The following is a 25,438-nucleotide window of genomic DNA, read 5'->3' as shown; positions in this document are numbered from 1 at the left end:
TTCACACACGCTACAAGTCATTCATCTTATCCTCTGAAGTAATGCCTAACGGTGTGCCGGAGGTTAAATAAAAATAAAAAAAAAGTAACCATATAGCGCGGACGAAGCCGTGACGGGTCTGCTAGTTAAAAATATTTCTTATTCATGATGTTTAATTTAATCTTATTTTTAAATAAAGGATCTGCTACTTACAATAAAATTATTATTATATAATTTTTTTACAAAATATATCATCGGTTATACCAAATGTAGTTGTAAACAACCTTGTAGAAAATGTATTTATTTTTTTAATATTTCGATAAAAACATTTTATTTGCAGCAATGGATAAGGTGTGATAAGCAAATGAAACTTAGATAATTCGATGGTAGGCCTTTAAATAGAGTTTACGTGTTTTATAGTTTAAAGGCATGTTTAACAGTAATTTAGGTGAAAATTATCGGTAACTAATCCGGTTGTGTAATGAGCTGTGTAGTCATTAAGTAGATAAGACAAGATGTTATGTCATGGACCCTCCTCCACACCTCCTGTATCATTCCATTCCACTGATACCTCTACGTGTATATACCAAGTAAATACAAACAAAACTTTCTGTTTATATATATATATATATATATATATATATATATATATTGCAAATAAATATATATATATATATATATATATATATACAACAATTCGTATCTTAAACTTTCCTGTGTAACGTTATATCTTTATTGCAGTGCAACTAATAAAAGTTATAAAAATCTGTTATCGTAATTTATTCACATTAAACCATTTTTATTACGTAATTTTCAACTTTATTATTTAGTATCCGTCTTTCATTTGATTTTCTCCTATTTCTCGTTATTTCGTTAGTCATGTTTTTTCTCTTGAACAATTACCTCATGAGGATGTTAATTCGTTTCATTAATATCTCAGCATTCGGTGTTGTAAATGCAGGATTTTGCATGAAATAAAAATTTGATATTGTGTTAGGTAAACCAATTATAAAAAGTTAATATATAACACAAAAAATACCGGAAAAAGAGTTACATAACCGGATAAGAAGGGTAATTAATGCAAATGTAATGGCTAAAGAGATCTCGCCCTCGATAGATTAGTAATAAATTTGAAATCTTTCGGCCTACCAAATTAAAACACTAAATATATTATTTCTATTTTAAAAGCCGACATAATTTTCAACCTTCATCACAGATGAAGGTTGAAGATGTACTACAATTATTTGAATTTGTAAATTTTTGGTTATATTAAAACGAAATATTACAGTTTTTTATTACAAACACATTTTTACTTTATTTACTTATTTATTTTTTACTTTGTTCGATTAAAAAACAATAGTAACGTTATTTCTTTCAGATGCCATAAACAATATTATTTAAAATTACTGAATACAAAATAAATATTACTAAAAAAAAAAAAAAATAACTCCAATTATAAACCTACATCATTTCAAAAGTTAACTTGCGTAACAATCAAGCCTTGATAAGTAAGTTTATCACAGAGTTCGTTAGAACTTCGTCGGTAAGAGGCGACTTAGTAACGAACTACGTTTACAGTTCTAAACATGACCTAATCTAACAGTGAAATGAAAGTGGGGGAAAAAAATAAGCGTGAAAACATTACATTTCAGTTCAATTAGATTAGTAATAAAGAATACTTTCAATTAATACTTCGAATTTTGTTAGGCAACTTTTTTTTCCATTTGATGAACGGCGGGACTCGAATATGCCATTTTATTCATTTTTTTTTATTGTGCCTTTACGAATCGCGCCGCTAAATAGCAGTACTTGATATTACTAAGTAGCCTACAAAAACTTGATAACTTGAAATAATAAAATTTAAATGAAAATATACTACAGCTTGTTTTAATAGTAAATGCAGTTATGTAAATGAAAGTACTTAACATGAAACAATCGTTTTAATTCTCATTACTTCTTAAAAAAAAAAAATAAAAATGTTAGTTTGCAAGAGATTATATTAGCTTTATTAAATAATGAGAATATATAAAACAGAAATAAATTCAGTTGTTAAAATCGAATTTAACGATAAAAATCGAGGGTTACACTTACAAAGTATTAAGTGCAATATTACATCACGGATCTTCGATTCGTAAAGGTCATTATACTAAGTTAAGTTTTTTAAACATGGCACAGTTGGTATATCATATTATTTATATATAAATAAATGAAATACAATCTTAACAGCAATTCGTCCGCAGTCTCTTTTCTAGTACTTTCGGTCATTCGACCATCTTCAGGAAAAGTTATAGTGCAAAGGTCGCAGTTGTTATAACAACTGCGACATAACAGACATGACTAATTTTATAACGACCAGTTGTTGTGATTTTATAAATTTACTTCTTACATAATTTAATTTTAATGATATAAATTGAAGAATAAGCTTTCCCGAAGACAATTTAATGACCGAAAGTACTAGAAAATAGACTACGGACGAATTGTTGGTAAGGCTGTGTTTTATTTATGTATATATAAATGTCAATACACTAGTTTTATTTATTTTTTTTTTGTCTTCAGTCATTTGACTGGTTTGATGTAGCTCTCCAAGATTCCCTATCTAGCGCTAGTCGTTTCATTTCAGTATACCCTCTACATCCTACATCCCTAACAATTTCTTTTACATATTCCAAACGCGGCCTGCCTACACAATTTTTTCCTTCTACCTGTCCTTCCAATATTAAAGCGACTATTCCAGGATGCCTTAGTATGTGGCCTATAAGTCTGTCTCTTCTTTTAACTATATTTTTCCAAATGCTTCTTTCTTCATCTATTTGCTGCAATACCTCTTCATTTGTCACTTTATCCATTCATCTGATTTTTAACATTCTCCTATAGCACCGCATTTCAAAAGCGTCTAATCTTTTCTTCTCAGATACTCCGATCGTCCAAGTTTCACTTCCATATAAAGCGACACTCCAAACATATACTTTAAAAAATCTTCTCCTGACATTTAAATTAATTTTTGACGTAAACAAATTATATTTCTTACTGAAGGCTCTTTTCGCTTGTGCTATTCGGCATTTTATATCGCTCCTGCTTCGTCCATCTTTAGTAATTCTACTTCCCAAATAACAAAATTCTTCTACCTCCATAATCTTTTCTCCTCCTATTTTCTCATTCAGTGGTCCATCTTTGTTATTTCTACTACATTTCATTACTTTTGTTTTGCTCTTGATTATTTTCATGCGATAGTTCTTGCGTAGGACTTCATCAATGCCGTTCATTGTTTCTTCTAAAGCCTTATTACTTTCGGCTAGAATTACTATATCGTCAGCAAATCGTAGCATCTTTATCTTTTCACCTTGTACTGTTACTCCGAATCTAAATTGTTCTTTAACATCATTAACTGCTAGTTCCATGTAAAGATTAAAAAGTAACGGAGATAGGGAACATCCTTGTCGGACTCCCTTTCTTATTACGGCTTCTTTCTTATGTTCTTCAATTATTACTGTTGCTGTTTGGTTCCTGTACATGTTAGCAATTGTTCTTCTATCTCTGTAATTGAACCCTAATTTTTTTAAAATGCTGAACATTTTATTCCAGTCTACGTTATCGAATGCCTTTTCTAGGTCTATAAACGCCAAGTATGTTGGTTTTTTTTTCTTTAATCTTCCTCCTACTATTAATCTGAAGCCTAAAATTGCTTCCCCTGTCCCTATACTTTTCCTGAAACCAAATTGGTCTTCTCCTAACACTTCTTCCACTCTCCTCTCAATTCTTCTGTACAGAATTCTAGTTAAGATTTTTGATGCATGACTAGTTAAATTAACTGTTCTGTATTCTTAAAAAAGAATACAGAACATTTTTTTGTTCTGTTCTAGTTTATTTAAAAAAGGAAAAAATTTGGTATGAAGTGTATGAAGTTTTTTTGTTGATATGACTATAAACAAAAAAATTGACCGTAAAATTTAATTATTTGTTCTAAAACAATAAATTCTAATAATAAATCCATACGATAACAACCAGTAATTCATAAAAAAAATAATAAAACAATAATTTAACAAAACGCAGTTATATCCAAAAAAATTAGAAATGAAATAATAAACCGTACGGTAACAGTCTCGCAAATATTTCTTCAGCTCAAAAAACAAAAAATTCTGTAATATAATAAAACTGTTTTTAACAAAATGATACTAATATCAAAAAAGGTAAGACACTATATTTATATTATCAGAATCTCTTACTAATTTAGAATTTATAATAAAAATACATGTTTATACGTAATAGACATATATATATATATATATATATATACGATAATATATAATAAACAATGTTTAAGCGTTCCATATAATAAGCAAAGAAATAGAAAGATTTGTTACAAAACTCTTACCAGTCCGATTTCATTTGTATGTTATAAAATTTGTATGTTCTATTATATGTAAATAAAAATGTATTTTTTTAAAACTCTAAATTAATAACAGATTTTGATAATAGAAATGTAGTGTCTTACATTTTTTGATATCAGTATCATTTTGTTAAAAACAGTTTAATTTTTTTATTTTTTATTTTTTTATTACTTTTAAGATCATATTGGATCACTTTAGTTCATTTTTTTTTTTTTTGGCAAGTTCTTTCTTTTCTTGCTGATTTGTTGTTTTTCAGCTTTTTTTTTGCCAGTAATTTCTAAGGGTTTCAGATCTTCTTGCCCTTTCTTGTTCAGAGTACACCCGGGTTATTGTTTTCTTGGGTTTTGATAGGAATCTTGTTTCTTTATTTTTTAATTTCTCATAGTTTCCGGTTTTCGTTTTTAGGTTTTCACGGGTTACGTCTAATTCCTCCATGTCTTTCTGTACTTCGTATAACCAGTTCGGTCTGCTTTTCTTGTTCCAGAAAAGTTCGATTATCCGTCTGATAAGTCTGGTCTCTTCCGTTCTGAAAATATGTTGTAGAAAGGAAATTCTCTTCTTTCTAAATTTATTAGTTATCGGGATGATAGTTTTGTAAATCTCTTCGTTTGGAATAATTCTCCAAATCCCGTCTTTTTTAATGTTTTTTCCAATGCATCGTCGTAGAATCTGGCTTTCAATATTTTGTCGGTAAACCTTGTCTGGTACGGTCCGTAAACCTTGTCTGGTACGATTTCGCATCCGTAAAGTATTTCTGGTCGGATAACTGAGTTATAATGTCTTATTTTTGTGTTTATGGACATGCATTTTTTGTTATAGATGTTTTGTGTTTTTATTGTGGCTTTGATGAGTTTATTTATACTTTCATTCCAGTTTTGATTTTCTTGGAGGTTGTGCGTGATGTTTTCCCCCAAATATTTAAAGTTTTCTACTAGTTCTATGTCATTATTGTTTATTTTTACTTTGCTTATGCATAGCGGGTCTCTCACCATAATTTTGGTTTTTTGGTATGAAATTTTTAGACCAATTTTTCCTGCAATCTCTTCCAGTGTTGACAGTTGGTATCTGGCCTCTTCTATACTTTGGGATAGTAGGGCTAAATCGTCCGCAAAGCCTAGAAATAAAACAATTTTATTTATATTACAGAAATTTTTTTATTTTTGAGCGGAAGAAATGATATCTGCGAGACTTTTACCATACGGTTTACAATTTCATTGTAATTTTTTTGGATAAAATTTTACAGTTGTATTTATAATTTACATACCGGGTCTCCGAGAAATAATTTCTTGGTTTAATGAAAAACATAGTTTTAGTTTGCTGTATTCCATTTGTTTTTGCTCAATGCGTAATCTTGAAGCGATAACAACTGGATTATAATTTACACATTATCCGTCAATTACCAGCTGCCATTAGACTGTTGCACAGGCCAAGCTGTTATGAACCCGGCCTTCAGTATCATGGCATCGTCAAATGGACGAGCACAGTGCGTGCACTGGTTTGCAGAAACAAAACTAGTGACTGTCGTATAAAGAATTATAGACGGATATATCGTAGAAATTTTCTCCGAATGATAAAATTAAGTAGTGTGAGTAGTTTTAGGAAAGCGGAAACGTTTTGAAAGGATATTCACCAGGTAGGCCTAATATAAGAGGCGAAAACATAGAAAGGGTTGGGTTGTATTCCCAACAAATTCCAAAACATTCAGTTCGTAATCGTCAACTACATTCCTATAGAACTTTTCGCTTTTTTTTTTTGTAAGTGACTGAAACTTAGTGATTTTAAATTGTAGCTACGCTGTGAAGTTAAATCTAATGATAAGCCACAAACAGTTCAATCTGTAAAAACAATGTTAGACTTCATTTTTGATGATGAAAACTACTTTCAGTCATTTTATTTTCTAAATAAATTCGCCGTATGTCAAATACTGGGCTCAGAAAATCCATTCGAATAAGTGGAATTCATCTGTTACTGAAAGTGAATTTTTGGTGTGGTATTATGGATAATCGAAATTTTGGGTATATTTTCCATGAGTAGACTTATTACAAGGCATACTGTACTTAGACATGATAGATAACTTTGTATTGAAATTACGTATTAAATTTGTAGGTTGAAATTACGGAGGGCTTAGTTTACCAGCAAAATGGAAACTCCTTCACATTATCCAGAATTTGTACGGACTGCGCTCAATGACAGATTCCCAGAAGGCTGGATAGTTACAATCTCTTGGCCACCGCGAAGTCCCAATTTTATATCGATCGATTACCTATTTTGTGGTTACTTAGAAGACATAGTACATCAAGAAAAAATCCAGTTACTCGACTATCTGCGCCAAAGAATAATAGTAGTCAGGGAAAGGATTCCCTCATCAGAATGTAAAGTGGATTATCGATTTGACGTCTGCAGGGTTGTAAACGGCGTTCATATCAAACTATATTAAGAGGTAAAAGAAACTTTAGGCTTTGTACTTTAATTAAATAAAACATAATTTTGTAATTCTAAATGTAATAAATTTAATTTCAAACTGCAGAGTTCTTTTTGGGATACCCGGCAGAATTAAATATAATTAAAATTAAATACTATAATTGAGTTTAATTAAAGAGTAAAAGAAAATATAACAATAAATCTCATTTTACAATTATAACTACAAGACAGTACTGTTCTGTGCTACAGTTAGTAGCTACGCGAAAATGCTGTGTAATATATATATATATCCAAAACATTTTAATACTAAAAAGCAATACAATAAAATGCATAAAAAATTTAATTTACCTGAGTGGGAGGCAAATTTCATATTTATATAACACTAAAAATAAAACAGATAAATAAACAAGACAAAGAATAATAGCAACAAAGAAATACAAGGTAAATAAGGGAGAATAATTTATAAGGGGAAAGAATCTGTCAAGCAGATAAATTAATAGCTTTAGCTACACAATAAAATTTATGTTTAATCAGAAGTGTAGAAACAGCGTTTCTAAATTTATTAAACTTCAATATTTTATTGCTATTTCGAATTTTATTGCATAAAGTAATACCTCGAATAAATAAATTACTAAATGTTTTTTATTAACACCCTGGGAAATCAAGTGAACATTATTTGATATTTAAATAATTTTTAACTATGATAATCAGACAAAAAATATTTTTGTGAGTTTATTTTATAGTTTTCCGCGTAAAGATCCAGGAAATATATAGTACATTGATTGTGTTAAATAACAATTAGTTCAGAGTTGTGCTACTAATTCTCAATATTTCGTAATGTAATTTTATTTTGTATTATAAAAAAAAAAAAATGGAACAAGAATAAAAGTTTGATTTGGAAAGTTAAATAGCTCAGATAGCACTGCCTCTTACGTCATTCAAAACCCTTAACTGCTCCTGCCATCGCATTCTGGATCAGCCTAAACGTTTTCTTCCCATAGGTTATTAGTCTTTGAACTACCCGGGAAATCTTCTTATATCCATTCGCTTAACATGATTTTTTCACTTAAGTTGGTATCCTTGAACCTTTTCATTCAACGGTTGCATATGTAAATCTTCTGGGATATCAAAATTATATTGTCCAAACGACTGTACCCTGCAATTGATCTCAAAAACCTCATTTTTACATTATCTAGCATCTGCCGATGTGTACTAGTCAGAGTCCTCGTTTCGCTCCCTAAAAGATAAGTTGGAACAGATAATAACTTTTAAAATTTCAAAAGTGTATCCCTTCTCAGTTTATTTCTCACAAACCGCCTAGTAGTGTTTTTTTATTCTATCGAAATTCTCAATGTTTTGATGATGAAATTCTCAATATTTCACATCCTCATTTTATGAAATATTGAAACCCAAAAACCTAAAAATTAGCTTCTAATTTCCGTAGATATAGACACCAGCGCTGAAAAAAGGAAAGTACTGTATGCTAATCAGTCAAAAAAATGGGATATGAGCTTTTTGGTATTTCACAAGGTTTCATGATCCAGGAACACCAAAAATAAAAAAGTAGGTGGGATAATGTTGGAGTGTTTTAAGCTTAACTTTCGACTGGATTAACAGATTTTGATTAAATTTTGTATAAAAACTTGTGTTTATAGGGCAATGTGTTAGTTAAATTTTGGGGTTAATATTTCCAAGGGGTGGGTAAATAGTTTTTGTGATTAATTTTCTCAAAATTTTGTAAACATTGTAATAATTTTTATATTAAGCTCGGTATATTCGTCCATTATAAAATGTTATCCATCCATTTTTAAAAACGTTTTGCCTTGAACTTCATCTCTTATCCAAAAATTGAAAAAAAACAAAAAATTTTTTTATTACATATATAAAAAAAAATGCTACACGGGACTAGCAGTTAATGATGTTAAAGAACAATTTAGATTCGGAGTAACAGTACAAGGTGAAAAGATAAAGATGCCACGATTTGCTGATGATATAGTAATTCTAGCCGAGAGTAAAAAGGGTTTAGAAGAAACAATGAACGGCATAGATGAACTCCTACGCAAGAAATATCGCATGATAACAAACAAGAACAAAACAAAAGTAATGAAATGTAGTAGAAATAACAAAGATGAAGTAGAACACACTGAATATGAAAATAGGAGGAGAAAAGATTATGGAGGTAGAAGAATTTTGTTATTTGGGATGTAGAATTACTACAGATGGACGAAGCAGGAGCGATATAAAATGCCGAATAGCACAAGCTAAACGAGCCTTCAGTAAGAAATGTAATCTGTTTACCTCAAAAATTAATTTAAATGTAGGAAAAGCTTTTTGAAAGTGTATGTTTGGAGTGTCGCTTTATATGGAAGTGAAACTTGGACGATCGGAGTATCTGAGAAGAAAAGTTTAGAAGCTTTTGAAATGTGGTGCTATAGAAGAATGTTAAAAATCAGATTGGTGGATAAAAGCCAACATATAACCATCCTCATGGTCCGATTTTGCCCATTAACGACCTGAATTTTGGATCGTCATATTTTATGTATCAATTTGAAAGTGATTTACGCAAAATTAAGACAGTTATTGTGTCCGCATGAAAGTGAAATATATATATATATATATATATATATAAATTTTTGAACTGACGGTGGTTTTGGGGTCTGGGGGATGTGAAACGCGAAGATATGTCGACATTTTCAGGAAGTCGAATCATGGTACCCATTGCAATAAGTAGCTTCGTTATTAAATCTAACTAAAAAACTTAAATCGAAACATTTGAGAATAATAAAATTAAATTATTATAAAAACAGAACAAGCAATTTAGTATAAAAAAAAAACTGATCACATATAAGAAACACAGTCAAAACCACAAAATTTAATCCATAAACAACAAAACAAAAAAATTCATGTTGCTAAAATAAAATAATATCAGCAAAAATTTCAGTAAATAAATTAAAATAAAAAACTTTTTCAACAAATAAAGATTGAAAAATGTTTTTGTTGTAGATGGGGCAAATCTTTTTTTCAAGTTTTATTTTTTTTTCATTCGGCTCATTATTTTTGATGATTTAAAGCTAATTTTTTCAAATAGAAAATATAGATTTCAATTATAGTACGAGTGGTATGCACATAAAACCTTTTTAACAAATCATGAAAACATCTTTACTGCAAAAATCAGGAAGGTTTCAATGAATGGACAAAACCTTTTATTTAGATATAAACGCAAAGAGTATTTTTTTTTTTTATGAGTTGCGAATTCAACAAATAAAATATATTTAAAAGTTTCAAATAACCCATAAAACTGTATTAAATATATTTTATACACAGTATAAGTGTATTTAATGAATGGTATCTTCTAAAATACTGAATATTAAAAGAAGTTTGAATTTTGTTTGAAGTTTTTAGGAATTCAGCAGTATCTATTCACCAAAGAAGAGAGCACTTAAGTTGATTTTGGCTGAAATCCAATTTTTTAATCAATATTTATCGTTCCTACTACTATTTTGGATATTTGACAAAACTATTAATCAGTAATTCGCGTATTATTATTATTTTAACGAAACTGATAGCATTTTTAAAGTACAATTTAAGATTTTACGTTAATAAAAAAATACTGTCGCAAGTCCGCCGCTCGATCAGGAGATTGAGAGACCGACCATTGAAAATGTTATGTAATTACAATATATTATTTTAAGAACACAGAGAAAATAAAACAAATCAATAATAATAAAAATGACAATAAGAATAATAAACAACAATCATGATAACAGCAAATAATAGTAATAATAAATGTCCATAATAAAGAAATATAATTCTGTCCATAAAATGCAATAAATACTTTGCTATTATTGTCATTATTCTAATTATTATTGTGAGATTTTTTTATTTATTATTGTGATTGTGATTACTATAAATTTTTTTAGTAGTTGTTTTATGATTGTCGTTTAATATTATTATTACTGATTTGTCTTGTTTTATTTATATTTTTATACCAATACATTTTAATTATATAAACATTCTCAATTGTCAATCTCTCAGTATCCTGATAGTGCCACTAACATGCGACAATATTGTAAAAAAATTATTTTTTCTAACAAAGAAAGTATAAAAACCTATTTCGCTTATTTACCATTATTCTTTCATAATAAATAATAATAACACGGAACAGAATATTTTAAAATTTTAACTAATGAACATATTGGAATCGAGAACTAATTTCTGTTTAATTGTGAAAATGATATGGGAAAAGGGGAAACAATTTAATAAAAAATGTTGGCTCAGATAAAGTTACAGTGAATCAAAATAAATCTATTAAAATTTCATCGGTTATAGTAACACGTCTTTCTACACCATTAATAGCGCGAACATACTGGATTGTAGCTAATTGTCTAATAAATTATAGGTTGCCAACTTGCAAGGAGTAAATTCATAAGTAATTATTTCAACTAGACATGCAGTATAAATGACCTGAGTCAATCACGAAGTTAGTCATAACTTCGCCAGTAAGAGTCGGCAGAACTGGACGGCACGGAGGAGTCAATAAATTATGTTTACAGTTCTAAACATACAGTTCTAAACATGACCTAACCTAAAAGTGAAATAAAAATCAGAAACATAATTAAAAAATAAGAATGAAAACATTATATTTCAGTTCAATTAGATTTGTAATAAAGAATACTTTCAAAAAATAACTCGAACTTTATTAGACAATGTTTCTTTTTTTTTCCATTTGATGAACCGCGGAACTCGAATATGTCACTTTTGCTTTTTTTAAAGGTGACTTTACGAATCGCCCCGCTAGGTAGCAGTACTTAATATTACTAGGTAGCGTACAAAAACTTGATAATATACTTGAAATAATAAAATTTAAAATAAAATTTTCTACAGCTTGTATATTTGTTTGTTCTAGAAAGGCAATAAATTTTAATAATAAATCCATAAAATAGCAATCAATAATTCATAAACAATAAAAAAATAATCTAACAAAATGCAGGCATATCCAAAAAAATTATAATAAAATTGTAAATTGTACGGTAAGAGTCTTGCAGGTATCATTTGTTCCGCTCAAAAAACAAAAATTTCTGTAATATAAATAAAACTGTTTTTAACAAAATGATACCGATATCAAAAAATGTAAGACACTACATTTCTATTAGGTTCGACTGATAAATTTTGCACACTAGCGTGCTACACGGAGACATAAGGTACTATCCAGTTGGGCGTGGCAGCACATGATAACTAAAATCCATCTCTGCAAACCTGCGATAATGCGTTGAACCCGTTACCGGTTTGTTTTCAGTAGCAGTTAAAATGGAGTCGAGTACGGCCAATATGTCAACACGGTTAAAACAGCGCGCAGTAATCGGAACTTTTAACAGAAGAAAATGTGAATCCTACGAATACTTTACATCGTTTAAATGCGGTTTACAGTAGTGAAACTGCTGACAGGAGTACTGTGAATAGGTGGCCGTTGAAATTTCGCAAATATGAAGCTTAAAGAGACAATTGAGGACGCACCTTGCAGCCGACGACCAGTTCTGTGACTGTCGAGAAACATCGAAAGGAGGTAAACGAATTGCTTCAAAAAGACCGGCGAATCACCCAGCTACGCATCACTATTCAGTTATGAATATCTAAAGAACGAGTAGGCCATATTATCGAGAAATTGGGATACCGTAAAATCTGTACACGATGGGTACCGCGCAAACTCTTCGCAAGCTGAAGTTTGTGCCTATTCCGCATCAGTCAGACTCACCGGATTTGGCTCCGTGGGACTTCCACTTCTTCCCTCATCACAAGAGGCATCTCAAAGATAATCATTACACTACCGACGATGAGGTGAAGGAAGCTGTGGCCACTTGGATCCGAGAAAGACGGCTAGAACTTTTCAGTGACGGAATGTAAAAATTTGTCCCAAGGTGGAAAAGGTGAAAATGTGTATCAGTGTACACAGCGATTACATTGAAAAATAAATACTGCATTTTGTAGCTAAGGTATTGTACTTTTACTCAGTTTTTATTTCATTCCAATATCTCTCTTCATTCCGCATTTATGTGCAAAATTTAACAGCAGCCTCGTATTTTCAAAATCTGTTAATAATTTAAAATTTTGTTTAAAAAAAATACACGTTAAATAATGTAATAAACAATATATTAGAAAATAGACAATAGAAAATAAACAATGTTTAAGCGTTCCAAATAATAAGCAAAAACATGTTACAAAAATCTTACCAGCCCCATTTCATTTATATGTAATATCTATCACGTTTATAGAAATAATACAACTCTTATGATTATTCGTTTTTTAATAAATGAAATCGAGCTGGTAAGAGTTTTCTAACAATTTTTTTATATTTTACTTATTATATGGAACGCTTAAACATTATTTATTATCTGTTATCGTATAACTACTGTCTATTACATATATTTAGCATGTATCTTTTTTTAAACAAAATTCTAGATTAATAACAGATTTTGGTAATAGAAATGTAGAGTCTTACCTTTTTTGATATCGGTATCGTTTTGTTAAAAACAGTTTTATTTATATTAGAGAAATTTTTGTTTTTTGCACGGAAGTAATGATACCTGCGAGACTGACGGTACGGTTTACTATTTCATTGTAATTTTTTTTTTTATATTTAATTAACCGGCATATTAATTGATTGTTTTAATTCATTCAGAATGTTTTAAAAAGTGAAGGATATAATTATTTGTTTGGGTAAGCATTTTTAACTAAGGAAAGATTAAGATTATGCAGTTATTCTTAGAACTATAACCTCTAAAGCACATTGAATTGATATTTTCATATTGTATTTTTATTAATTTTTAAATTAGTTTAAAAATAATGTACATTTTATAATCTAAATTACGGAATGGTGCAACTGGTAGACTATATTTATATTTTTGTATTACATCTTAAAGTTTTTTTTTTTTTTTTAAATGGCTTGAACTTTTATTTTGGGTTATATGTAATTATTTTTATCATATATATATATATATATATATATATATATACACGCCCATATTTGATATTTTTCCTTTGAAAAATCAACGCCCATATTTGATATTTTTCAAAGGAGTTAAACTTTTTATATTAGTGAATTTATAAACCTAATAACAGTAACTTTTTTATGAAGTAATTTTATTACTTATTTTTTGTTTAAAATTTGTTATTGAATTGAAGGTAAAAAAAAAAAAAAACAAAAAAAAATGTATTAAAACAAAAATTCTATATTTATGAAATAATAAAAATAGTATTAACAGTTCTTTAATAAGATTACTTATATATAAACATTTTATTTTTTACATAAAAAATACGTAAAAAATTTCGTTTTAATCTTTATTTCGTTTTCAGTAAAAACAAAAATATAATATTTCAGAAGGTCACTCCCACTTCTTCGTGCTTCAAAACGTTTTGTTCTGGGTGTGTGTTGTGTGTAGGTGAATATTATGTTGTTTTTTTATGTTGGAATGTGAAGTGGTGTGTAGTATAGAAGTATTTAAGTTAAGGTTATGTAAATGACATACGTGTCTGTGCGTCAGTGAGTATAATAAGTTTATATGTTCGGATTTGTAAAACCTTTCATTAAATTGTGCGTAAAACAATTCGCAGCACTTTGTTGTTTTTTCTAAATTAGCTCTGAAACAGGTCCAAATCTTTGGTGAAAAACAAAAATCTGATGTGAACAACACATAACTTCCTTGTACGCCTATTAAATTACATTTATACATTTTTTTTTTTTTTTTTAAATAAAAAGTACATAAAATTTTATTTTATTGAAAATTTCTGATATTTTTTTATTATTTTTGAGTTATTATTCCTCGTATACGTTTTTTAGAATGAGCAGTTAATAATTATTAATAAATCAATATATTTAAATTTTAAAAAAAGTTATAAAAAAAGAGATGAAGATTCGAACCGATGTGCCTTCCCCTAAGATCCAAATTCATTAATTAAAATTTTTATTTGGCTGTAACTCTGGAACCAATGAAAATAAGTACAACTTATGATATATCGTTAAAAAGCTCTCAATGAGGGCTTGTTACGGCAGTTAAGAAAAGTCCAAAATCCAATTTTTTTTTTTTGATTTTTGGCTTTTTGGACACTTTTGGTTCAGTCGATTGCAATCAAATTGGAAGATGCACAACTAGCTATTTCAACAATCCTAAATCCAAAATTTGAACATCATTTGGGTAATCGTTTTTGAGTTATGGGAGATACATACGTACGTACAGGCGTCACGCCGAAACTATTCAAAATGGATTCAAGGAAGGCCAAAATGGATATTTCGGTTGAAATCTGGAAACCGAAATTTTTCGCGATCACAATACTTTCTTTATTTTGATCAAGGATGTAAAAAGATAAATATAAATATTTTGAAGTAAAATGGGTTAAAGACCAGTGGTAGGCTTAATGCACTATTCGTGTTTTTCTCTCTACAAATGCATCCAAGAGGAGATAAAAAGTACGCAATTCGTGAAAGTCCAACATAACTCGTAAAAGGTGTCTATCTGTAAAGTATTGTTTTATTCTTATCTGTCTATTATCAATTCTATATAAGTAATGTTTACAAAAAAAAAAATGTTTTCAAAATACCGTACGTTTCCAAAAATTTCAAATTTACTACTAGTATTTGTTTATGGTAAAAAAAAAGTAAAATAATTTCACCTGATATTGGATTTTACCAATTTTATTTTATTTCTAGGAATTTAATGCATTTTTTGGTCTTTATATATATATATTACCACATGTTGTCAAATTTATCATATTCTGTAAAAGATGAAATTATAATATTTTATATTTGTAAATAGCGAATCAGTTCAAAATAAAATTGTAGTTTAAGAAATAAACATTTTACAAAAAAATAACATCAATTTCTTATTCAAAAATAAAATTCCCATTTCGCATACGAATATTTTTCGATAATATACAATATATCTCGATAAAAACAAAGTGAGATGCTGTCAGAAAAGTAGAGTACATAGTTTTTTCTCAATATAGATTTTATTTCTAAAAATAAATTTACATCAAAGAAATTGATAGAAAGAAATATGAAACTTGATATTTTATTAAATATTAATACGTAGCAATTGAGAAAATAACATCTTTTATTATTTGTTTCCTCTTTCGAGAAAATAAATATAAGGAAAAAAACAAGTTGATCTGACGGAATTAAAGTTGAATATTAAATTTTCATTCTTATTTATTTATTATTATTATTTAGATATTTTTTTAAGTGTGCATCTTTTACATATTGAATGTAGAGAAATATATTTTTCAAATAAAATGTCTCACTACATAAACGAATAAATACACTAACCTTTTTTTTTTAACCACACAAGGGCAACCGGTAACCGCCTAGAAGACGTTGCCTCGGTTGACCTTATGTGACGCGGTGATGTCTAGCCACAATCCTTCAGCATTATCCAACCATTGGACCTCCTAACGGGGTCTCTCCTGGTTCATTAAAGCAACACGACCTCCGCTTCTGGATGATGTGATGCCCCTCCACAAGAGGGGTAACCTCCTCGTCCCTATTCCTAGTCGGGGTCCGAGTGTGCCCCAATGCATACTCCCCGGACCCTCGAGCCCTTGCTTCTCAAACCTCGAGGGTCCTTAATCCTTCATCAGAGCGTCCCGACCCAGTCACTCTTGCGTGTGACCGCCAAGACGTCCTCCGCATTAGGGCTACCTCCCTGGCCTTGCACGGTTCCGCGCTTTGATCCCACTCGCTGCATTATTTAATAAATAAACTAACTTAATATTACTTGGCCCTGTTTTTATTACAGTGAAACACACGTAAAGGAATCCTACTAGAGTAGGATTACGGAGTTCTTTTCTTTGTAACTAATGATGTTGAATATGGACCCATATATATCAACTGTAATGCTGAATATCATTGCGTTAATATACGGATTTTTTGTATATTCAAGTAAGACAAGAAGGTAACGTGAGATAACGATTAATCATTCCTAGAAAGCCTGGTACGGGATAATTAATGCTTCTGATAATGTCTACATCATTTTCTTATGTTATGTTTGATCATCTTGACCATCTAGTCACAGAACCTAAATTTTGATGTCGTAAAAATTGCGAAGTATATTTATAATGGGCAAGGGAAAATAAAAAAATGAGCTTTTTAGTATTACGTCGAAGAAACTTGAAGGAATAAGAAATAAAATTAAAAGTATTATTTTCAACGCTTTATTTATTATTTTATTATTTATATATTATTTTATTTCGTAAAGTTCATTGTGAGCTCATTAAAAATCATTTCAGTTTTTTATTAAAAAGAAATAATAGTTGTGGAAATATATTTCGTTAATCATATTTTATTAAACTTTCAGGTATCAATGAATTCACAATACGATTGAAAGTTCAAAATTCAAGATTTTTATCTTATTTTGATTAATATTCAGCTTTTCGTCAAGAAAAATAATTTGATGTGTTTTAATTAAAACTTAATCTTCTTTAGAACACGGAAAATAAGATATGAATACAAATTAACCCCTCTGTTAGCCTTTATTTTTTGTGCTAACCTTGTGATCTCAAACTGCTTGGTAGTGTGTGTCTCCCTTGCAGGCTTGTACACTAAAACCTTTCCATCTATTACAACATGGGATGCCGAGCTCATTTACAGTAACCTTTCAGCATCCCACGTAACTTTACGTCCCTATATTTGGCTCCAGACTTTATTTCGCGGGAGAGTCAGGGAGAACTATTCACCCCTGAACTTCTTCAATCATCTTCATACGAACAATCTTCACCAACATCGCGGATACCGCATGCCACATCGGTCCGGTCCGCAGCATAATCTCCATGAAGTTTTCTGGGGAAAGAACGCCGAATACCCTCCGATATGTTTCTATAAGTTGCAGGAACCGATCGCATGTGAACATCGTGTGTTCTTAGATGTTCTCCTTCTCGTGTTAAGTGCATTCCGCGAGGGACTCAACATGTGAGCCCAATAGTATGTTTTGAAGCACCCGTGACTGAGTCATGGGTCATTTCATACCCCAATTCCTCGTGTTTGCGGTTCAGCCGTTTCTTGAGATCCATGTCAGCCTTTGGATCAACTGATCCCATCTGTCTTGCCACTTGCGGACGTTCGCCTTACTCGTTCCCCTGCACTGTTAGCCTTTACCTCCAATTAACCTGCGATAGTGGATGCTCTCAGGTAATTTAAAATTGTAAATTTTTACTAATTATAGTAAGAATTACATTCAGGCCTTTGTATAACTAAAACCTAATTTTTTTTTTTTTTTTAATGAATGTATATGTTAATTTAGTTCTTTTCTAGCTGTAAAAATTAAAATAAATATTAAAATTACAAAAATGTAGAGATAAATAAAATAAATTCTCATTTAAACCAATGTACGGTTGAAAAATTAAAATGATAAAACAAATAAAAATAAGGAATATAAAATAATCCTGTTGGCTGTAGTCTTGCTATAGTTAAAAAATAAATTCCCTTTAGTGTATATATATACATATATATATATATATATATATATATATATATGTATATATATACACACTCTACACATATTCATGAATGCTTAATCTAAAATAAAACAGAAAACATTAATCTAAAACATTAAATTACTGAATTTTCCTAAATAAAATATTTGTTTTTAATTTTTTTTTTAAATGAAAAAAAAACTCTGCAGCGTATTTTATAACTTATCAAAATAACATTCGAAATAATAAAATAAAAAGTTTTTTTTTTTTTTTTTAAAAAGTACGTTACGTAAAGTAAATGCCCACGTACAAAATATCTGTATTTTTGTATCTTTTAACTGATCCCGAATAATTTAAAATTGTATATTATATATATTTTTTTAAAAATAAACAAGTTATCTCAATTGCCGGCTTCCGTTGCGCGAGTGGTAGCGTCTCGGCCTTTCATCCGAAGGTCCCGGATTTGATTCCTAGTCAGGCATGGCATTTTCACACGCTACTTGTCATTCATCTCATCCTCTGAAGCAATACCTAACGGTGGTCCCGGAGGTTAAGAAACAAAAAGTTATCTCAATTAAAACAGCCACCAACTTTTAAAAATTATAAGGTAATATAAAAAAAGAAAAATAATAATTTTATTAGAAAATATGTATTATTAAACCCTTAGAATTGAAAATGTTAATGAATTTTAATTTTTACATTCCCGGTTATAATTATATTATACTACATCAGCACAGCTATAAAGGGAAAGAATATTTATCGGAAAAAAAATTAGGTATTGCAGTTTTTGACAATATCGATGTTTCAAGACTTCATTAGTAAAAAAAAAAAAAAAAAAAGCATAACATTAATATAGATTTACGGAATATGTGTGTACGTATATACAATACGGAATATGTTGGCTCATATTATAATTAATATTGCCAATATGGCTAAATTCTTCAAAAATCTTTCAAAAAATTCTATATATGGGGCAATACTGAGATTAAATTTTGGACAAAGTAGTAAAAAAGAGAGGGGTAGTTTTCGTCATTTTTACTATTTGTATTGTGGTCATACAAATCTGAGTTTTAGTACGATAAAAGTACTTTAAGTTATGTCACAATTCCTCTCCAGTCACGGAGGATTTGGTGTATTCTTACGCAGGTTTAAAAGAAGAGAATTCCGAAATTGTATGTACTGCGGTCAAGAGGACACTCCCTGCCACACCTTTTTCGAATGTGCACGTTGGGAGGATATAAAAGCAAAAAATAACGTAAAAGAGATTACCCCGGAAACTAGAACAAAGTGCATGTTGGGAGGTAAAGAGAAATGGCTGGAAATACCTCAATTCGTGGCTGAAGTTATACGAGCAAAGGAAGAAGATTACAAGAAGCGGGAAGAGTTACTTTAGGAAAAAAAAGACCAAGACTCAGCTGCTGGAGCAGGGCTCGGGAACGGCATAGCCGGTTCCGGTGTCCCTGGCCTTAACGGTTAGAGTCAGAGGCAACATGAAAATAGAAAAAAAACCGTAACCGGTGAGTCGATCTGCCATGCCGGACGTACTGTTGATAGGGTGGGGGGAAGGCTCATTACAGTCGCAAGGACACTCCCCTGAGCTGAGTAATACTTGATTGTTGAGCCGGTCCAGGGGAGCAGAAGAACAAACACAAAAAAAAGTTATGTAAAATGCCAGTTTTTAAGTTAATCGGATTTACAGGTGGGGAATATAAATTACTTTTAAATAGTTTTTCCTACATCTTGAAAACCTGTCGATCAACAAAAAAAATTAAACAAAAATATTTGGCTGTACAAATGCCAGTTTAGACCTGATTTTTTACGGTATCGGAAAAGGGAAAATTCAGGTAGTCTTTTTGGTAATTTATAATCTTTTTTATCCATGTTGAATAACATTTTATCAAACTGCGCCAACTTACTGAAATAATTACTCTAATAAATCAATTTAGTCCCAATAAACATGAAAGCTGTATAAAATCCTTACCAGAAAAATGATATCTTATACCATTTTTTTAAAACTTTTATCATTTTCAAATAATTTCTGATGCTTTATTTGTTTTTTGTTTTTTTTTTTATGTAAATTTTGGCTATTCCGTATTAAAAATATTAAATTATATTAATATCTCTCGACGAGGGGATCAAATGAGACCCAAATTTTTTTACTACGAATTTTGTTGCTTTCCTCAATTAAATTATTAATCCTGCATAATTTTTAGGATAAAAAATCATTTGATCAAAAGGAACAATTCAGACCTAAATATTTTTACTGAACATTTTATTTTAATTTTAATTGTACTCTAAAGATAGCATAATAAAGTCATTAATAATTTAAAACCCCTACATGACATTTGAGATAAATTCCCTAAATACGAAGGTCAGTTAAGCTTTGTAAACTTTCGTGGTTATTTTTCTATACAGCGCGTTTGGAATGTTTCTGTGCACTGGAAATATGAAAATTTAATGACGGAACTTTCTTAATTATTATTTTATAGTTTTATTTCATTATTTTATAGAAACGGATATTACAATAACTAGAATAGTTTATAAAAAATGTAGAAAATGACCTCTTTCAAACACTACAACACTGCAAATCTTTCAATTTTTTTTCAATCAAATTAACCAGCTGATGTACTGAAAAGTCTGGTAAACCATTATTGTGGTTTTTAGTTGATCAATCATGGGTGATCTGTTACGATACACTGCTTGTTTCGTTGCCCACTACAGAAAGTAATCTAAGGGAGTCAGATCGGGAATCGTGCAGGTCACATACCTCTCGAAATGATTAGTTTACCAAAGACAATTTGTAAAAAGTCATTGACCTGTTAACTGCGTGCGTGTGGCGCCATCTTTTTGTAACCAACCGTGACTGATATCCATTTCTGTTAACTGAATAGTGGCCTTTGTTAAAACAGCACAAAATCACTGTTAACTGTATTTTCAAAAAGGATTGGATTCACAATTCGCGTTCAACTCACATCGGCCTAGACTCCAATTTTTGCTTCGGGTAAAGATAGTTTGAGTAATTCATGGAGGTTAATTATCGACGACAGTCGTAAATTTTGTGAAATAATATGCCCTCCCAGATTAAGCCATGTTTCATGTATAAGAAACGTAATGTCGAGGGTACGTACGGAATTTTGATTAATAAAACGTAAAATCACTGACAATAATGCATTTTTTTTTGGGCATGATCTCTAGGTTTCAATTTATGAACACATATTACTTTGTGTGAGAAAAGTTTCAGTTCTTTATTTACAACTTTATTTGCGGTAGCAAGTCTGATATCTTGTTCTTATAACGAATCCACAGGGAAACCAATCTAACGCCGAAAGAAACAGAATATATCACATAATTCTAAATCATACTGCAGAGCGACTTTCCGAACGCAAATTTTTAGCGTAAAAAAATGACATGGTAAATTAATTTGATCTTTTAAACAACTTAAAAATATTTTTCATCGAGTTTTTTTTTTAAGTTTTACGTTTCATATGTTAAAAATAATTATCTTTTTGGAATATTGTCGCGTGTTTCACGGCTCGATCATGATATTGAGAGATTGACAATTTAGAATTTTATATAATTGCAGTTTATTGGTTTAAAATGTTCATAATTACAACCAGACAAATTAATGATAACAGTAACAATGGTGAGAAATACAATAATGTAATAAGAATAAGTGATAGTAAATATCAGTAGAACCCACCGGGTTGGTCTAGTGGTTAACGCGTCTTCCCAAATCAGCTGATTTGGAAGTCGAAAGTTACAGCGGTCAAGTCCTAGTAAAGCCAGATATTTTTACATGGATTTGAATACTAGATCGTGGATACCGGTGTTCTTTGGTGGTTGGGTTTCAATTAACCACACATCTCAGGAATGGTCGAACTGAGAATGTACAAGACTAACACTTCATTTACACTCATACATATTATCCTCTGAAGAATTATCTAAACGGTAGTTACCGGAGGCTAAACAGGAAAAAGAAGTAAATATCAGTAGATAATAATTAAACAGTTAATAAAAAATAGTAAATACACGAATATTAATATAGTAATTTCAACCACAATAATAATCAGGATAATAGTACTAATAATAACAGTAAATAGTACTAATATAGTATATATATATATATATATATACACTCTTATAATAATAGTAGTAATAGTAGTAAATGATATTAATGTTACATGTCAATAATAAAAAAATCAAATAATTAATACATGACATAATAGATAACATAACAAAAGAAATATGCCATAAACAGAGCGTAATCAACAAAGAATAACACTTCAAATAGCGATAAATGTCATTTGTAAATAATAAATACAGATTACACACAACATAGAGTTCAAAATAAATAATCGTTCCGAATTTATTCCAGGTAGATAAATAGAAAACTAGACCCATTAACAAAAGTAAACGCTAGTCTAATAGAAGAATAACGGTTTTTAACCACTATTCTTCTATTAACAAATAATCGTATAGTGTTCACTTGCAAATACCTTTGCTATCTACCCTAACAGTTAATGAATGAAGCCTATTGCATTATTTCTTTTACTTATATTCTTATAAGAATATAAGAATAAACTCATAAGAATAGAATAACTCATATTCTTATGAGTTTTACTGTAACTCATTGATAGTATTTTTTGATTACTGGAATTATTCGTGGCGTCATCTTACTCGTATCCAGCTGGATTCAGGAATCTCCTCGCTGAACTGACGTCTCGCTGACTCACACCTGTGACTCTCCTTGCTGGACCGTCGTTGTAACTCGCTGGACTGGTTCGCAGAACTCCGCCGAATCCACACTACTCCACTCAACCTGCAGTCTCTTCTCATTGAAGTCCTCGCAGAACTGCCCTTGCGGGACCGACGCCGTAACGCCTCGCAGACTGGTTGTAATGGAACTTTTTTTTAACTGGTATTACTAGGCTATTTACACTGCTAGCCTCTTTATCTGTCGGACCGGATCCAAGTCGAAGCGTAAGCGAACCCAAGTTGATTGAGGCTTTTGTTCCTACGAATTCCAAACCTTCACACCGTACAACCGGTGTTCATTGTGTGTTAGTGGGCAGTATAACAAAATACGATTGTAAAACGGACCTATTTTTTACAAAAAGGGTTCTTCTTTTTGTCCCTTTCTGGATTCCTCCAGTTATTATATTTTATTTTACTTTCATAATAATTGGTAGGAATCCGTTACTCAGGCCTGCTATACGCTATCCGCTATACCGGTCTTGTTGCAATATGTTATGCTATATTTTGTAACAATTGACTATTTAATAGAAATGTTTTAAAAAACTTTCAAATAATTTTCCTGTAAGTAAAAAAATAAAAAAATATTAATTAATGAATTATGTATCGTTTTACAAAAATTTTCTAATTTACCACAATGCCGGTCTCTGTGGCGCGAGTGGTCACATCTCAGCCTTTTATCCGGAGGTCCCGGGTTCGAATCCCGATCATGAATGGCATTTTCACGCGGTACAAAAATTGTCTTCAATCTCGTTATCTGAAGTAATACTTAATACTAAAACCTCCAGGTCCTGGAGGTAAAATAAAAATGTTAAAATTCATTCATCTCTTAAATAATAAATTTTCCATCATTTTTAATACTATACTTTATTTTTGATAACGTTATTAAATAAATAAATAATAGAAAAAAAAGGAGGAAAAAACAGTATTTAAATTAAATTATTTTCTACAACCGTAATTACATTCTTGTAAAATCCTATACGTTAATTTATAACAAGAGTGTTATTTATTTTTTACAGGTTAATGACGTTTTGTTATTTGGCTGTGTTTAATTGTTGGCTGTTATTTTGTCCAACAACATTGAGTCATGATTGGCAAATGGGTTCGATACCATTGGTTACTTCATTAGCCGACTGCAGAAATATAGCGACATGTATATTTTTTGGATGCTGTTTATTACTTGCGTACAGATGTTTTGCTGATTTTGAGGTTAGTATTAAATTATATAGTATTTAATACTCTGTAAGTAAAATGTATATTATGGATAGGCCAATAATAAAGGCGATTTTAGAAAATTAATATTTTTTTAATACAAGTCAGCAGTTTGTTTAGTTTCGAGCAAACTGCCAGTTTACAAAATTCTATTTCTGAATAATTCATTCTGAATTGGCTAAAATTTCCACTTATACACTCCTTATTCATAAAATTATCTAGTTGTGTGATTTGGTGCTTCATCCTAATAAAACTACCTATTAATTTTGATTTAAAGTTTTTTCCGCTGTTCGAGAAGACAAAAACTATTTAATTAATCGGTCTTTTCGCTGTAGCACTTTTATTCACATTTATTGTCATTAAATAAATATCTATCTATTAAACCACAGAATGATATTGTATACCACATAGATATATATGTTTGATATATACCACAAGAAATTTACACTCGTTCTTAATCGATTTTGTTACAGATTTTTGGTGCCTGACACCAACAGATTTGTTTATTTACAAAATTATAAACTGGAAATGTGTAAATCACTAATTTCCATATTATGAATAACGTCTTCCTTAATATTTTTTATAAAATTAAAAAATTGGTGTCAAAAGGTGATACGATTAACTCAATGGAATAATGCTGGAACTATTACAATAATTTATTTATCCAAAAAAATGACAATGAAATTGTAAACTGTACGTACGGTAAGAGTCTCGCAGATATCATTTCTTCCGTGCAAAAAATAAATATTTCTGTAATATAAATAAAAATGTTTTTAACAAAACGATACTGATATCAAAAAATTTAAGACACTACATTTCTACTATAAAAATCTGTTATGAATTTAGATATTTCTTTTTAAAAAAATACATGTAATAAACAATAGATATACAATAATAGATAATAAATAATATTTAAGCGTTCCATTTAATAAGTAAAATATATATAAACATTGTTAGAAAACTCTTACCCGCCCGATTTCATTTATTAAACTACGGATAATCATAAGTATTGTATTATTTCTGTAAATATGATATGTATTACATATACATAACTTTTACTTAATAAGAAAGTTATAGCCATATTTTGGTGTTTTTTTTTTGCCCCCACATTTCCACCCCCATGATCCGATTTTGGTCGTTAACGAACCCGACCGAGATTATGGAACGGTTACTTTTAAGGAATAGTTTTAAAATGATTTGGCACAAAAGTACTGCAGTTATCATGTCCA

At 30.0% G+C, this 25,438-nt stretch overlaps 1 protein-coding gene across 1 annotated transcript in view; it reads left to right on the top strand.

Moving 5' to 3' along the window:
- The window catches only part of LOC142332315 (protein O-mannosyl-transferase TMTC1-like), a 507,352-nt gene that overhangs the window by 392,756 nt on the left and 89,158 nt on the right, over nt 1-25,438 (top strand). The window contains exon 7 of the mRNA XM_075378680.1: nt 24,017-24,206. Within this exon, the coding sequence (XP_075234795.1) occupies nt 24,017-24,206 (190 nt within the window). The remainder of the gene's footprint in view (nt 1-24,016; nt 24,207-25,438) is intronic.

Source organism: Lycorma delicatula, chromosome 11 (genome assembly GCF_047948215.1).
Source record: "Lycorma delicatula isolate Av1 chromosome 11, ASM4794821v1, whole genome shotgun sequence".
Classification (NCBI taxonomy): Eukaryota; Metazoa; Arthropoda; class Insecta; order Hemiptera; family Fulgoridae; genus Lycorma; species Lycorma delicatula.
This window is presented reverse-complemented; position numbering and strand designations above follow the sequence as displayed.